Consider the following 18,302-nt stretch of genomic DNA (forward strand, 5'->3'; position numbering starts at 1 on the left):
GGGTGGGGTGGGGTGGGGTGGGGTCACAAGGTGCTCAGTGGGGGAGTTTTTGAGCCAGGATGAGCCAGGAAAAGGACTTTCACAAGGTCATGTCATCACTTAAGGCAAGGACCGGCCATTTTCACTTCTTTTGTGGTGGAATGTCATCGGTTAAGGTGGGGCAGGGCATTTTCACTTCTTTTGTGATTCTTCAGTTACTTCAGGCCATCTGGGCATATACGTGCACAGGGGACGCTGATGGCTTGGCTTGGGCTCAGAGACCTGACAGGCCTAAAAGCAGTGACATACAGTAGCAATGAGCATATCTTGCCCCCAGGTCAGGTTTTCTAAACATAGTTCTCTAAATAAAGAAACCAGGGCTCCCTGAAGAAATGAAAATTCTAAGTCTGCAGCAGGTGAAATAACATGAAGAATCTTGTAGTTCCAGAAAATATGAAAGTGCTAAAAAGGGGAGGGTGGCGTGGAGCATGTCAAAACTACACAGGAGCCAACTCAGCTCCCAATGGCCAAAGCTGGAAAACTTTGAGAAACAAAATAAATATTGCTCATAACCAAAAGAATAATATAAATATTCATGAGTACATAACGATATAAATGCTTTAATAAACAAATGAGAGAAGACACAAATCTTCCTTACTGAAACATTTAAATGATAAATAAAGGAGAAATGAGGGAAACAAAATCAGCTTTTGAACAACACAGTAGTATTTGCTGCAGGCAAAATCTACACAGGAATGCTGAAACTTGTGGTTTTTCCCATCTCTGTGGTGTAAATCCTCCCATCAGAGCTAACTTCAAGCTACCCAAATTATGTTGACCTGTGCACCCTGAAAATTTAAAACTGACTTCCACAAACCAATAGAAGCCAGTCTCAGGACATCCCTGTGTAAATTTTTTTTTTTTTGAAATGGAGTGTCACTCTTGCCCAGGCTGGAGTGCAGTGGCGCAATATCAGTTCACTGCAAACTCTGCCTCCCAGGTTCAAGCAATTCTCCTGCCTCAGCCTCCTGAGTAGCTGGGATTACAGGCGTGTTTCACCACACCCAGCTAATTTGTGTATTTTTAGTAGAGATGGGTTTTCACCATGTTGGCCAAGCTGGTCTCAAACTCCTGACCCCATCTCGGCCTCCCAAAGTGCTGGGATCACAGGCGTGAGCCACCGCACCTGGAACCTGCATACATTTTCAATTGCTTCTTAAAACTCACAGAGTTGTCATTTTATAATCTCTTGTGACGTACACCTCTCTCCAAACTTTTATTTTTCCATCTGCCCATTATACACTGAAGTTAGACCCAGTAAAGTCTCTAGTTTATTCTTCGAATATTCAAAATTTTTTCTAACTTAAAGGCCTTTGAATGTATCCTCTTTTCTTCCATCCTGTTAACTCTCAGTTATCTTTAAGATCTCAGCTGAGAAGAAAAGTGTTCTGAAAAGTTATCACTGACATGTCTTCTAACCTGGTTTAGAAGCTCGTCCTATGTGCTTCTCAAGATTCCTATACTCTTCCTATCAGAGCCGTTGTGTGTTTCTAGGGGTCTGTATCTCCCACTACAAACAATTTAAGAGCAGAGATTATGCATCATTCTCTATTGTATGCCAAGCTCTTAGCACAATACATGATGCATAGTAGGCACTCCCTAAATGATTGTTGAATTGGAACAGGAATTAAAATAAATTAAAGAATGTGTAAGCAAAAACTCAGTTGTATGTAAGAAAACCCAGTTCCCCCTGAAGAAGAGAAAGAGCTGGAGTCCTTTAAAATCAACTGCCTGTTTTTCTGTGACTAGTGAGTCTTATCTCTCCCTTTCCCAGGCATTGTGAAAACTGTTTCTCTAGCTGTGCAGTTGCAAGGTCACTAGGCAGATAAGTCGTAAAACATGTTTTTCCTTGAAAAGTAAGAAATAATGTAATACATGTCTTAATTGAATAACTGTCTTTGTTTCTCGCTTCTGTAATATGCTTCCCCCTGCACAGATCTCCCCCGGCCCCACAAAATGCTTAAAAGGTAACCGGACTCTTTGTTTGGGGCTCAGTCCTTTGGATGTAAACCAGACTGGGTGGGTGCACCTAAATAATTAAATAATTCCTCCTCAACCCCTCAGTCTCTCTGATTCCTTAATTATCCCGCTGCAGAATGGATTAAAAAATAAAGAAATATTTATTATATAAGTAGCCAAGAAGTAGAGAAGAACCTTTGCACATATGATATACAAGTAGCTAAGAGTAAATTATGGGTATAAATTTATGCACACAATAAGTGCTTATATTTCTTATTCATACATTTTATTTATCTTGACTATGTATGCATAAGAAATATAAGTGCTTTAGCAGATTTATAAACGAGGAACTGAGGGAAGTTTTCATGTCACATTGCCACCTTGAAAAGATGGCTATTGGAGTTGTTGGAGGTTATACCAGGAGCCACAGTGGAAGTGTAAGTAAGGTTTCCACTGTTCTCTCTCCAGCACATCTGACCACAATCCCACCTTAGCTTTTACCAGCAACAGCAAGACTAACCACAACAGCAACATTATTAGCAAGTACCTGTGGTGCTGTATCACATTTTCTTTTTATTTTCATTTAACCCTCATAGCAACTCACCAAGTAGTTGTTATTATTACATCTATTTTACAGATGAGGAAAACTAGGTCAAAGAGATTAGGTAACTTGCCCATGTTCATACAGGTAATAAGTGATGGTTTCAGAATTTGAACCCAGATGTGGCAGATTCTAAAGGCCTTGTTCTTTACTTCTCTACTTTACAGTTTCCCATTGTCCTTTGAAGAACTCATTTGGGCTTGCTGTCAGACTCACCAACATAAATCATCATTTACATATCAGGGCATGTGTGAGTTCCAGCAGTTCACTGAAATAAAATAAAATCCCTGAGCCTTAACCCTCTCATCTCAAATTTATTTTAATGAAAATTTTTTTCAAATAAATTTTTAAATTTATTTAATTAACTAATTTCAAATAAATTTCATTCATCAAATAAAAAGTGAAAATATTTTAATGATAATGATGGTAATTTTTTATTTGACACTTTTTGTAATGCTGATGTTAAAGTCAAAAAGCATTTCTCTGTAATGGAAAAAATGTCTCCTTTGTCTTCCGACTGGGTGGTCAGAAGTTGGATTTTAGAAAAAATATATTAAATAGTGATTATACTGCCTTCCTTCCTTAAACCTCATAAAGCAATGGAGTAGGTGGGTAAGAAGAAATAGAAGCAATTTCTGGAAACAACTTTGGAGTAATGATCATAGAAGTTACAAATATCCAAGAATGCCTAAAGAAATGTATCTGTCCTTCCATACCCACAACACACAAATAGGATTTATAGTTAGGAGAGAAAGGATAGAGTCGTCCAAGGTTCTTGTAATTGGTGCCGTGATAGAAGGATTGAGCTTTAGAGATAGGCTCATGTTCTCCCGAGTTTGTGGGTGAAGCTCTGAGTCACTGGAGATTTAAGGTCAAATATTCATGCTCTCAGAATTATTTTCATAAGGAGGCATTCTTGATTCCACAGAATTGGGAGGTGAGGAAATGTCCTAGAAAATAAAACAACATTAATGTCCAAGAACAGGATCATTATCTCCTTCTTCTCCCATCCTTTCCTGTTATCATCATAATCATCAACAATAAAAAATCCATTCATTGATGATTACTGTGCCAGATGCTGTAAAGATTATATACACAGTCCTCACAACAAACATTAGAAGAGAATGAAAATATTATTTTCATCTTACAGTTAATATATCTAAAATTTAAAAAGAATTATTAATTTTTCCTAGGTCATACAAGTAGAAAGTCACAAGTTATAAGAAAATAATTTCACTTAATCCCAACTGTATAAGAAAGTATGCTCATATATTAAGTACAGTATTTCCTCTTGCATTTTCACATCTAAATTCTTTTCTACCCTTCATTCCACCTCTAAAATTCATAAATCTCTAATTCCAGGAACTCCACAAGTCATTACCACATAAAAGTTTATTTCTAAGAGTCAGAAACAGCTTCAAACCCTACAGGGAGGCTTTGAGACCATGTGGATGATTACTCATTTGAAAAATCTCACCACTCTTGAATTACAGCAGTTTGCTTTGCACAACATGGCGAAGGTAGAGATGGTTACGCACAATTCCAGCGAGGTGAGAATCAGCAGTAGAGACACCATGCCCTAGGGGATATGATGCCTTATATCAAACCCAGTGGCAACATCCAGAGGAAAAAAAAATGTCAGCAGGAAACCAGACTACAACATCTCCCTCCCATAAAGTGGAACAAAGTGAACCATAAATTAAAGACACAAACACACATAATACTGTAGAAGAGATAGTATCTCAATCTAAAAGCATGAAAACATTTTCTCTGAAGAGAAAGATGTGTCGCATTTCTATGTCAACCCATGTGAAGTAGCTACAGGGGGAAGAAGCTGTAGAAACAAAATTCTGACACTATCACTAACATCTTCCAATTTGAATAGTAGTAAACTAAGGAGAGGAGTAGGCAGTTTAGGAAAATGAACAAAAATGACTCTTCCACGATTTCATTAATAGCACTTCTTAGGGGTTTAGGCATTTACATTATCCCTAGAAACTAAAACACTACGCTGATATAAACACAAAATAAAATTATTGGGCTAGTGATTCTACCATTATTCCTGAGGCACCCAGAAGCAACCAAACAATATATCCCTGGAGGAAAAATACCACCAAATTCACAGAAAAATCAGGCTCTGACAAATATAAATTTAGATCATTAAAAATATAATAAAGAAAATGAGAACACAAACTTCCATAAGTAGTGTCTCACTCATAGGTGGGAATTGAGCAATGAGAACACTTGGACACAAGGCGGTGAACATCATACACTGGGCCTGTCTTGGGGTGTGGGGATGGGGGAGGGATAGCATTAAGAGAAATACCTAATGTAAATGACGAGTTAATGGGTGCAGCACACCAACACGGCACATGTATACACATGTAAAAAACCTGCACGTTGGGTACATGTACCCTAGAACTTAGAGTATAATAATAATAAAAAAAAGAAAACAGGAAGCTTAGCAGTGGGTCTGTAATTAACGGTTCATAGATCATTGGGATGAAATGGATAATTCCAAAGGAAAATATTAACTTCTAAGTAGACCTCGGAAGGGGAAGAATTCTGAAACACAAATTTTTAAAAAATTGGTAAGATTATTAAAAAGTTTTCCTTTGAAAACACCATGTTCATTTCATTCTAAAGTGCAGTCCTTCAAAACTTCAAGTCATTATTTGAACATTCCAGATTGCAGAGAAAGTTGTAAATCTCTCAAGTTTGTTTTATTAAGCAAGGAGCTATGAAATGAAACTTAAAAAAAATCTCTCTGGGGAGTGTAATAGTAGTAGTCATAGTAATATTACTAATTGTGTAACATGATACGCTAAGCCTTGTTTTAATTGCTTATCATATGTTAACTTATTAAATACTCACATCAATCCTATGAGATGGGTACTATTGTTATCTCATTTCAAAAGTGAGAAAACTCAAGGGATTATCTAATTTGACCTTCATTATAAAGCAAACAGGCGGCACACCTAAGATTCAAATTATGGGCCGGGCGCGGTGGCTCACGCCCGTAATCCCAGCATTTTGGGAGGCTGAGGCGGGCAGATCCTGAGGTCAGGAGATCAAGACCATCCTGGCTAACACAGTGAAACCCCGTTTCTACTAAAAAAATACAAAAAATTAGCCGGGCGAGGTGGCAGGCGCCTCTAGCCCCAGCTACTGGGGAGGCTGAGGCAGGAGAATGGCGTGAACCCGGGAGGCGAAGCTTGCAGTGAGCTGAGATCCGGCCACTGCACTCCAGCCTGGGCGACAGAGCGAGACTCCATCTCAAACAAACAAACAAACAAAATTCAAATTATGGCAGCACGGTACCTGATATATTATTTTTCTGTACATTCTGGATTGTTTGAAATGTTTTATAATTATACACATTTTTCAAAAACATACATTTGATGTGGAGCCCATGTAATTGCATAGGTCCGGTGACGTTGAAGACTGACAAATGTTTAATAACTGGATATTAACTGCTAAATTTACTGAGAGAAAAGCAATCCCCACTACTGCAATTGTAGCACTGGTAATGTTCATTTCAAAACTCTTTCGTATCTAAAAAAGAATAAGAATTTTCAATTAATACATGCAGCACATACTTCATTCCTTTGGCAACAATTCATTGAAACAAACATTAATTGAATATCGTTTACACACCCATTGATATCCTAGATGCCAGGCAAACATCAATGACCAAAGAAAGATTTTTGTCCCCCACCCTCCATGGAGCTTATATTCTAGCAATAAAAACAAAGAGAAAAGTAAACATACTAATAGGTAAATTACATAATATTTTTGAAAATGATTAAGTACTAGGGGCTAACAGAATGGGATAAGGAGAATCTGGGAATTCAAAGAGAGGAGTGGGGGTTCATGATATTAAACAGAAATGACACTGGGGAGAGGCATGAAAGAGCTGTGGGTGCCAGCCAAGAGTCTATCTGGGGGAATATCCTTGCGATTAGGGAAACACTCAAAGTCCTGAGGCCAGAATCTTCTAGGGAAGCAAGGGGGCCAAAGGTGTTGGAGGAACGAAGGCAATATTAGGAAATGAAGAAGAAGGAAAGTTAACAGAGAGCCAAAACATGTAGGGCTCTGCAGATCATGAAAAGAACCTTGTTTCTAACTCTAAGAAAAATACAAAGCCAATGAAGGATTTAGAGCAAATAAATGATATACTTGGCTTTATGGTTTCAAGGGATCACTGTTTCCAGCAAGGCAAAGAGAAGTTCAATGATAAAAGCTAGAAGCCCGATTAGGAGAGACAAGGTGGATTGGATGAAATGTCATCAATAGAAAGATGAGAAAAGGTCAAAATCGGATATATCAATAGCTTGAAAGTAGAGCCAACATTATTTGCTGAAAAGTAGGGTTCAGGACTGTGAAAGAAAGAAGACTCAGGGTTATTCGGAGGTGTTTGGTCTGGGAATCTGGAAGGATAATGTTCCCATCAGCTGACATGAGGAGAAGGTTTGAGGAAGAAAACTGGGAGTTGAGTTTTGGATCTTTACATGCCAGTCTGATGATCAGGGCAGACACCTGGGCTGGAAATACTTATTTCAGAGTTGTGGGCATATAGATGTTATTTGAAGTCATAAGGATGTGTAAGATCACAGAAGAAGTACGTAGATTCTTATAGATTGAGAAGAGCAGGTGGCAAAGAATTCAGCTCTGGGGACCAGAACATTAAAAGGTCAGAGAGAAGGAGAGGAACCAGGAAAGGAGACAGATGGAGAAACCAAAAGATGGGAAGAAAACCAGCCAAGCAATGTATGCTGGAAGCCAAGTGAGGAAATTCCTGGAAGGAGGGGTGGGAGACTAACTATGCTAAATGCTACTCATAGGTTAAGTTAGATGAGGATCAAGAGTTGACCATTGTTTTAGCACAGGTGGAAGTTTTCAGTGATCTTAAAGACAGCAGTTACAGAAGATAGTAGGGAGTAAAATGAAGCCTTACTGAAGTGGGTTTAATTGAAACTGGTAGATAGAAATTAGAGAAAGAACATGATGATTCCTTTGAAGGAGTTTAGCTACAGAAAGAAATATGAATGGTGCCTGTCCCTAGCAGAGAGAAATAATGTCAAGGTTTTCTTGTTTTGTTTTGTTTTGTTTTTATGTTGAGAACAGTAACTGGATGTTTACATGCTGATTAAAGACTGGGCAAGGTAACTCGTGCCTGTAACCCCAGCCTTTTGGGAGGCTGAGGCAGGAGGACTGCTTGAGCCCAGGATTTTGAGACCAGCCTGGGCAACATGGCAAGATCCTGTCTCTACAAAAAAAAAAAAAAAAAAAAAAGATAAAAATTAGCCAGGCATGGTGGCAAACACCTGTAGTCCCAGTTATGCAAGAGGCTGAGGTGGGAGGATCGCATGAGTCCCAGAAGGTGGAGGCTGTACTGAGCTGTGACCACACCACTGCACTCCCACCTGGGTGACAGAGTGAGACTCTGTCAAAATATATATATATAGCAAGAGACACAAATTAAATTGATGCACTTGTGTGGGGAAAAAAAGCATGGAATCTTATACTCAAATAGGGAGATCAGCTTTAAAGAAAATCACAAAATTTTCCTATGGTAAGAGGCTAAAAGAAAAAATATATTGGTATAGATCTAGTCCATTAAGTAGTGGAGGTCTGAAAATTATCTTCTAATGGCTTCAGTTTTCTCAGAAGAGACAGAAAAATCATCAGCAGAGAGTACGGATGAGAGAAGCAGGATCGGTGTTTGAGGACAGAATAAAATGGTAAAATAGCTATCCATGGAGGAGGGAAAGTGAATGAATGGAGTAGGAAAGTGGAGTATCAGTGGCTACATGACTCACTAAGAACACATCATAGAGACTTAGCAGTTGTTTAGGAATAGAAGTTTGGACTTTCAGTTGTGAAACTAGTTAGTGGTGGGAGTTCTTACTTCCAAATAAGTAGAATTGGTCAAACGTGACAACACATAAAAATCAATAAGACTTTTTCTAAGCTTCAGGTTCACCAATATTCAGAGCAAGCATCCTAGGAATGCATCCTCACAATGTATGTGATCTTCTGTTTACCTACCATCTGAATACGTTAAGAAAACTAATTTTTTGTGCAGTAAATGATACTCAGGGTCTCAGTTGTATTCATGGACCCCTACTCTCCTACCATTTATGCATAACATATTTCCACTCCTCTGATCATGGAGAAAGAGGAAGTGCTACTTACCCATGTTCTTGTGGGTTTTCTCCCTGCTACAACAGACAAGGTTCCTGAACTACAAAACTGTTTGAAAATAGGAAGTAAAACAGATAAAGGAATATTAAGTCTCAACCATTTTCTTCTTGGCCCTCCCTCAATTAGCAGATATCCAGCAATAGTCATACAAACCTCCTTTTTAAAATTCACATCCTAGGACACAAAATTGTACTTGATGTTGCTCATTTTATTTATTTATTCATTTATTTTGTCTTTCCATGCAATGAGTTTTATAAATCTTATTTTTTTTAAATTTTTTTTAATTTCCATATGTTATTGGGGAACAGGTGGTGTTTGGTTACATGGATAAGTTCTTTAGTGGTAATTTGTGAGATTTTGGTGTACCCACCACCCAGACAGTATACACTGCACACAATTTGTAGCCTTTTATCCCTTACCTCCTTCCCACCTTTTCCCCCTGAGTCCCCAAAGTCCATTGTGTCATTCTTATGCCTTTGCATCCTCATAGCTTAGCTCCCACTTATAAGTGAGAACATAAGATGTTTGATTTTCCACTCCTGAGTTACTTCACTTAGGATAATGGCTTACACAAGGATTTCATGACCAAGAACCCAAAAACAAATGAAATAAAATCAAAGATAAATAGCTGGGACCTAATTAAACTAAGGAGCTTTTGCACGGCAAAAGGAATAGTCAGCAGAGTAAACAGACAATCCACAGAGTGGGAGACTATCTTCACAATCTATACATATGACAAAGGACTAATATCCAGAATCTGCAGTGAACTCAAACAAATCACCAAGAAATAAACAAACAATTCCATCAAAAAATGGGTTAAGGACGTGAATAGACAATTCTCAAAAGAAGATATACAAATGGCCAACAAACATATCATTCACTTTTAAAAACTGAACTATCAGGGAAGTAATAATCAAATAATCAAAGCTGAATGAATACATTTTAAAATCACCCCTATTTTTTCTGATCGCATGTTGACCCAGATAGTGGAAATGATTCTTCTGATTTTCAGACAATAATCAGCAGACAAATTTCTTAACTCTCAAGCCAGGACTCTCTGCTGCACCACAAGGCAATTCATCAATACCCATTTTTCATTCCGTTTTTTAAGTATCTATAAACGTAACATGTAGATATAAGATAATTTTTAGGACTTCATTTGTACTTGGCAAATGTGATTTCTCTTAATCAGAAAGAGGTTTTTGGCCGGGCATCAGGGCTCATGCCTCGCAGTTCCAGCATTTTGGGAGGCCAAGCCTGGAGGACCACTTGTGGTCAGGAGTTCCAGACCATCCTGGGAAACGTGGTGAAACCCCATATCTACTAAAAATACAAAAGCAAAAATTAGCTGGGCATGGTGGTGCATGCCTGTAATCTCAGCCACTTGGGAGACTGAGGCAAGAGAATCACTTGAACTGGGGAGGCAGAGGTTGCGGTGGGCAGAGATCGTACCACTGCACTCCAGCTTGGACAACAGATCAAGATGCTGTCTCAAAAAATAAATTAATAAATTAATTTAATTTAAAAAATAAAAAAAAGAGTTCCTTGTTTCTAATTGGTTGTTCAAGAATTGCAAATCAAAACCACAGCCTGCAACCTTCCAATAACCTACAAACAATACTTTTGTCATCAAACACATCTCCAGCAGTGGTATCTAAGAAATAACACACAGCCGGGGGAGTATGAATACTCACAAACGCAGCACCCCAAAATGGGTAGCCTGTGTAGAAGGTGAAGAAAAATAAGTGCCTTTGGAGGTGGAACAGGTATTGCAAGGAACCCAGAAGGACACCCAAAGCCAGAATCATTGCTGCATTCAGGATCTGGATGGCCTGAAAGAAGAAGGGGAAAAAGGCATAACAGTCATATACTAAAGTGGACAGTGAAAATAGACCATTTTCATTTTTCTCAGCAAGGAGATGTCGGTGCTTGAAATGGTTAAAGTGTCAAGCCTAAATTAACAGAATAAGAGCTTATCTGAAAGAGTTTTTTGTCCCACACTATCCGCACCAATTCCAGTGGTAGCCTTTCATCTTCACCTCTCCCCCACATTTCTATTCATTCTCAGGAACTCCTCTCAGAAAGTGGCAGGAGAGTAAAGGAGACATGGCAGGTAAGGTAGATGGAGTCAAAGTCTCTTCCTGGCATGCTTTCGGGCCATAACATGATGAAGGCAGACAGAGGATAAGCCATGTCGTACTCAGCCTTTCTCTCAACCCAATTTTTTTTTTTCTTTTTAAAACAGAGTCTTGCTCTGTTGCCAGGCTGGAGTGCAGTGGCGCGATATTGGCTCACTGCAAACTTCGCCTCTTGGGTTCAAGTAATTCTCGTGCCTCAGCCTCCTGAGTAGCTGGGATTCCAGGCGTCTGCCACCACACCCAGCTAATTTTTGTATTTTTAGTAGAGAAGCGGTTTCACCATGTTGGCCAAGATGGTCTCCATCTCCTGACCTCGTCCTGACCCTCCCACCTCGGCCTGCCACAGTGCTGGGATTACAGACGTGAGCCACTGCGCCTGGCCTCTCAACCCAATTTTTAAATTTAAAATATAGAATATAAGCCTCATAGAGCTCAGGCTCCTAAAATGGCTGGTCAAAAAGCAGAAAACCAAAAATGAAGGGTCTTGGAATCTGTTCTCCAAGGCTCGATGTTTTCTACCATGAAAGAAAGGCTCTGCATTTCTGCTCCCCAGATCTATAATAAGTCCCAGTGTTTTCTCCAATTCTTCATTAACTCAGTGATAAATAACTCAGAATTTCCTCCTTCTCAGCATAAGCAAGGTTTTCCTCATGATACAGTTGGCTCTTGAACAACATTGGGGTTTGGAATGCCCACACCCTTCATGGCTGAAAATCCACATACAACTTTTGACTTGCCAAAACCTTAACTACTAATAGCCTACTGTTGACCAGAAGCCTTACTATTAACATAAACAGTCGATTATCACCTATTTTGTATGTGACATGTTATATACAATAAGCTAGAGAAACTAAAAACGCTATTAAGGAAATCATAAGACAGAGAAAATGTATTTACTATTCATTAAGTGGAAGTAGATTATTATGAAAGTCTTCATCCTCATCCTCTTCATGTCGAATAGACTGAGGAAGGAGAGGGAGAGTAGCAGTTGTTCTTGCTGTCTCGTGATGGCAAACAGAGGTGGAAGAAATCCACGTGTAAGGGAATCCTCACAGTTCAAACATACATTGTTCACAGGTCAACTGTATTTATTTTCTTCCCTCTTAAATCAATGTTTAAACTAAGGCTGACTTACCCCAAGAACTTGTAATTTTCCTTTCTGATAATCTTGTGATCCATCAATGGGCTGGTAGACAGAATTATTCAGCTGGTGTGGTCCCGCCTCACTGCCTGGGGTACCGTGGGCAGAGGCTGACCCCAGTTCTGCATTATCGACTACGTGGGAGGCCATTGGGGGTTGTTTATCGCTGTAATAGAAAAGAAATCCAAAGGCTTCATGCTTTCCCTTTTTCCACTAGCTACTAAAATTTCGAGTGTTCCAGAAGGGTTCAATTCTGTCCATACATTAAGATGACTCTCCACAAATGGGACACCAGGGCAGAGTAACAGAGTTTGTACAATATTCAATGCTGTCTTGCCTTGGAGTAGTAGACCTCATCGGGTCATTGTAGTAGGCCTTGGTACTTCACTCAACTTTGGAATGGTAAAGAGCAATTTCTTTCTCATTTTGCATGCACTGATATATAGTCCCTGCCTTTCTTCAAATCAGTCGAGGGCAACCAGACATATAGTTCCTCTGAGCAGTGGTCTCTTTATAAGAATAACGGCTTTAGCCAGATTCCAGTAATAGTAGTAGGTATCATTTATTTAGTACTTATTACTATATGCCAGGCACTGTCTAGATACTGTGAATGTATTAATACATTTAATCCTGTTATAATATTATTATTATTATTCTCATTTCACAGATGAAAAAAAATTGAGGTATAGAGAGATTGAGAAACTTACCCAAACTCATATAGCTTATAAATCATTTCAGATTCTACTAAAAACATTCTACTCTGAGGTCCAATATTTTTCCAATCATTACATTATATAGCACTATATAGAAGATATCTTTCTGAGTATCAACATAGCATGATAGAGTTTAAGCACTATGGAAGATCCAAATTCAAATCCAGATTTCATCATTTACTAGTTGCTTGGTCTTATAGTGGGAACCTCAGTTTTCACTTCTGTAAAAATGGGAGTAATTTTAATTTGATATTAACATTGGAAGAGTTGACTTTGATAATGTACGGGATTCTTAACCTATGAACAGATGGTATCAACTTTTAACTTATACTCTGCCTTCTGACAAAAAGGACTTCAAGTTTGTATACAAGAGTCACAAAACAACCACCTCAATCATTACAGCTAAAAAATATGTATCACTAAAGTATACACATAATGCTTACTTTGGGCTTCTGAATGTTGGGCAATGTAACTTCCTAATTCATAGTACCCTCCAACATGAAATAGTTGCAAAATGCTTATATGCTTTTGTAAGTGATGAGGGACATGGCATGAGATGAACCATAAACACATGAAATGATGCTGTATTCTGCCAAAACTATTGATTGGGTTAAGAATAAGATAGTAATATAAATCATTCTACCATAAAGACACAGGCACGTGAATGTTCATTGCAGCACTATTCACAATAGCAAAGACATAGAATCAACCTAAATGTCCATCAGTTGTAGACTGGACGAAGAAAGCGTGGTACATACACACCATGGAATACTATGCAGCCATAAAAAGGAATGAGATCATGTCTTTTGCAGGAACGTGGATGAAGGTGGAAGCCATTATCCTTAGAAAGCTAATACAGGAACAGAAAACCAAATACCACATATTCTCACTTATAAGTGGGAGCTAAATGATAAGAACAAATGGACACATAGAGGGGAACACACACTGGAGATTATCAGAGAGAGGAGGGAGGAGATCAGGAAAAATAACTATTGGGTACTAGGCTTAGTACCTGGGTGACAATCTGCACAACACAGCTCTGTGGCACAAACTTACCTATATAATGAACTTGCACATGTATCCCTAACCTAAAATAAAAGCTTTTTATTAAAAAAGAAAGTAAAGAATTGTATCTTAATTTCTACTTTTTGTTATAAACTATATACCAGATTCATTTTTCTAGTAACTTAATTTTTTTGTTAAACTAAATACATGCCACTTTCAGGATGTTTACCTTTCTGATACTCTGTTCTGGGGGCATGTATGACCCTCATTTAAGTGTGATGACAGATTTACTAAGCACTGACTTAAAGTGAGAGTCAGGTCATGTTTTATTATTACACTGGGAATTGCTACAAAAGTTCATAAAAGTTCCCTACCAATACTGATAAAACATTTATTATAAATGTCATAAAATTTTCCTACCAATACTCCTCATCAAAGTTTCCTACCAATATTGATTTTCATGCTAAGATTAAATTACATTCTCTATGTATTTAAATATGGATAAATGTGAAATGACAAGGAGCCCTTAACCTCCCATGTTCTACACTGCACAGAACCCAAGAGCAAGGGAAGATCAATAAAGCTTAAAGCAAACTCTATATGAATGAGTTTCTAATGTAATTATCTGCAAGAAGTATAAATAAGAACAGCCAAAAAGCCAAGACTTCAAATTTATCCACCTGGAAATTTGTATGTATTTTGGATTAAATATCTAATGAACTAAGATGCATGCAATATGGAGAATGTTGCTGCCTTATGACCAGATAATCTCTCTCCTGTGTCTCCTGCCTCACCTCTCACTGCTCCCTATCTCAAAATTCCATCCAGCCTTGTTTTATTGATTTGTCTTCCTTCAGAAGTTCCAAGTCCGCAAATGTCTTCAATCCTGTGTGCTATCCCACTATTCCTGAAAGACAAGTCCCCTCAAGCTTCACCTGGATAATTTCTGCTCTCCTTCCGGACTGATTTTTTTTTTTTTTTTTTTTTTTTTTGCGTTGGAGTCTTGCTCTGTCTCCCAGGCTGGAGTGCAGCGGCCCAATCTTGGCTCACTGCAGCCTCTGCCTCCCAGGTTCAAGCTATTATCCTGCCTCCCAGGTTCAAGCTATTATCCTGCCTCAGCCTCCCAAGTAGCTGGGATTACAGGTGTGCACCACCACACCCAGCTAATTTTTGTACTTTTGGTAGAGACGGGGTTTTACCATGTTGGCCAGGCTGGTCTTGAACTCCTGACCTCAGGTGATCCTCCCACCTCGGCCTCCCAAAGTGCTGGGATTACAGGCATGAGTCACTGTGCTCGGCCCTTCCAGACTGATTTTCAGCCCACATGTCATACTTTCAGGACATTGTTTTTAGTCCTGGCCAAGTCTGGAAGAAGCATGCACCCCTTTTGTTTGCTCTCAGAATTTCCTCAATTTTCCTTCTCATACCACTTACTCAGCCTGAGCGTTAATTGCCTGGATACTTATCTGTTACCTCGTTGTCTACTCATCACTGCAACTCCAGTGCCTAGCTCAGAATCATCAGATGGCAAGCAGTTAACACATGTTCAATCAGTAACCAGACTTTCGGTCCAGTCCCAGGTAGCCATCCTCATAAATGATAATGGAAAATACCTCTGCAAGCACTGGAGCCTCTCATCCCAAGAAACTCCAAGAGCATTTCTGAAGGGAGCAAATATCTAACCAAATTATTTAACTTGATTTGTTTCAAATAATCAAAATAATCAGGGAGAATTTTCAGCCTTCAGGTGAAACAAACTATGTTTTCTAAAATTTGGTTAAATCAGTTATCTATTTGTTAAAAAAAAAAAAAAAATCAGAGAAATGGTCCAGGTGCAGTGGCTCATGCCTGTAATCGCAGCACTTTTGGGAGGCCAAGGCTGGAGGATCACGCAGTCAGGAGGATCACGAGGTCGGGAGATTGAGATCATCCTGGCTAACATGGTGAAACCCTGTCTCCACTAAAAACACAAAAAATTAGCCAGTTGTGACAGCACGTGCCTGTAATCCAGCTACTCAGGAGGCTGAGGCAGGAGAATTGTTTAAACCCGTGAGGCAGAGGTTGCAGTGAGCTGAGATGGCACCACTGCACTCCAGCCTGGGCAACAGAGCAAGATTCCGTCACCAAAAAAAAAAAAAAATCAGAGAAATGTAGATTTTCTAGGAAACTACCAGTTAAGTTCAGCTCTCCAGCTCTTAGTATATGGCAGGCATTTGTTCTAGGGCTTTACTCATGTTTACTAATGTAGTTCTCACAACAGCAGATGAATGGGTACTACTGTTATGATCCTTTCCATCTAACAGACGAAGAAGCTGAGGAACAAAGAAGTTAAGTAGCTTTCCCAAGCCCACACAGCCAGCAATTTGAGAAGCTAAAAATCAGAACCTGGCAATCCATCTCGAGTTATCATTACTCTCTACTGTCCCCTGAGCTATGCCAAAATGCACTTTGCAGACCCCATACTTCAGGCATATCCAGACCACCCCTCATTGTCAGAGCTGGCAGACAAGCTCAGGTGCAGCCAGTGGGATTAATGTATCTAAGAGGTGTGTGTGCCTGTGTGTGTGCCTGTGTGTGTATCCATACCCACATTTTCCCAAAGAAATTGCTGTATTATTATGTCTAACACTTTCTATCATGGCTCCAAAGGAATCATCACATCCTAAAGAGAAGCCATGCTCACAGTTAAATGTTCCAAACCTCTGCACAGCAACCAACCAGAGACCTTTGCAGACGTCCCCAGTAGTCCACTGGGAGGCATTTTAACAAAAGATGCAAAAGAAAGGGGAATGTCTATGGAGAGGGAATCTATACCTTGGAGGCTGAATTCAGGCTTTGGCAGACTGCTTTCCTCCCAAGTCCAGTTTGTCACAAGTAGAAGACACTCAGAAAAGATCGCTACAGCATCTTTTCCCGATAACGGAAGCCTCCACAGACTTAACGTTATCTTTACCTTATGCAACACTTTAGAGGACTCGGTGAAAATGTTTTGTGGGCTGACTGACCAGTGTGCTAATCACATCTGCATCTGGGGCCTCGCTGATCCATTACGTTTCCCAAGGGCTTAGTGATGATTAGGAAACTGGCGTGAGGGGTAACTGTCTTCCGGCTTTCAGATGTTGCTTAACACATTGTTGGAACAGGAAATACAAGCAACAAATATGGGTTACAAGTGGGAAGAGGTTGTGGGATGGAGGTAGAACAGAGCTAGTTGCATAGCAAGAAGAGATAAAGTCACACTGTCAGAGAAGCATCTGGAGGAAGGAGGTGGACACTCAGGTACTTCTTTTACATGATGTGCCAGCAACAGTGCTATGTACCTTATATGCATGATGACATTCAATTCTCACATGCTTAGAGAGGTTAGTTTGCCAATATCACAGATATAATAATAATGCTAATTATTGTTTAAATGTATTAAATGATTACTACGTACAGGTCATTGTTCTAAATGCTTTACATATGTTAATTCATTTCATCCTCACAATAACCCAGGACCCAGGTATTACTATTAACCCAATGTTATGGTAGAGAAAACTATGGTAGAGAAAACTATGGTATAGAAATGTTACCCAGCTTTCCTAAAATTTAACTGGAAAAGCCCTGTGCAAAATCTCTCTTTTGTACAATGGTAAAGCCCGAAGTGTGCCAGTTATCCTAATATGATTGTTAAAACCCCTCCTTTCAGTTTCTTTTTGGTTTTTTGTTGTTTGTTTGTTTGTTGAGATGGTGTCTGTCTCTGTCGCGCAGGCTGGAGTGCAATGGTGCGATTTTGGCTTACTGCAACCTCCGCCTCCTGCAAGCAATTCTACTGTTCCCACCTCCCGAATAGCTGTAACTACAGGCATGCGCCACCACACCCAGCTAATTTTTGTATTTTTAGTAGAGACAGGGTTTCACCATATTGGTCAGGCTGGTCTCGAACTCCTGATCTCAGGTGATCCACCCATCTCAGCCTCCCAAAGTGCTGGGATTGCAGGCATGAGCCATCGCGCCCTGACTCCTTTCAGTTTCAAAAGTGGCCAAATTATATACTTATCCTAAATAAATGTCCTAAAATAGGTGATAGAAAGATCAGAGCCAAGTGACAGGGAGTAAGGAAGTGGGTAATGTGAAGATTCAAACCACAATCCTTATGAAGGTCACAGGGCCAGGCCTGAGAGAAAGGCCCAGAATGAGGGCACAGCCCCCGATCCATGCCCCAGGGGAGTCTGGGAGACAGAGAGGAATGTTCACAGCAAGGAAAGAGAGGTCCTAGTCCTACAAACAAGAGCATTAGTGGGGACGTGATCACAGGAAAGAGAAAGAGGGCCAGACACCAAGACCAAAGCATAATGTGTGGGGCAGAGATTGTGAATATGAAATGAGCCGGGGCCCAGCTGGCAGAAAATGTCTGCACAGGCGCTCTGCTGGGAGAGCTGGCACCTGAGCCCTAGGGCAGCGGCTCTCCAGCATCTACGTTTGGGAGCGAAGGAAGGGACTGAGGAAAGAGAAGACGG

The 18,302-nt window shown here is 39.7% G+C and overlaps 1 protein-coding gene across 1 annotated transcript; it reads right to left on the reverse strand.

The window, feature by feature from the left end:
* Positions 1-2,186: 2,186 nt before the first annotated feature.
* MS4A3 (membrane spanning 4-domains A3) lies at positions 2,187-16,734 on the reverse strand. Its single transcript, XM_001088476.5, has 7 exons — positions 16,618-16,734; positions 12,080-12,251; positions 10,501-10,638; positions 8,798-8,854; positions 5,996-6,154; positions 4,077-4,178; positions 2,187-3,549 (listed from the first exon to the last, which is right to left on the reverse strand). The coding sequence occupies exons 2-7, from the start codon at positions 12,233-12,235 to the stop codon at positions 3,472-3,474; spliced, it is 690 nt and encodes a 229-aa protein (XP_001088476.2). The 5' UTR covers positions 12,236-12,251; positions 16,618-16,734; the 3' UTR covers positions 2,187-3,471.
* Positions 16,735-18,302: the final 1,568 nt, after the last annotated feature.

Source organism: Macaca mulatta, chromosome 14 (genome assembly GCF_049350105.2).
Source record: "Macaca mulatta isolate MMU2019108-1 chromosome 14, T2T-MMU8v2.0, whole genome shotgun sequence".
NCBI classification, from domain to species: Eukaryota; Metazoa; Chordata; class Mammalia; order Primates; family Cercopithecidae; genus Macaca; species Macaca mulatta.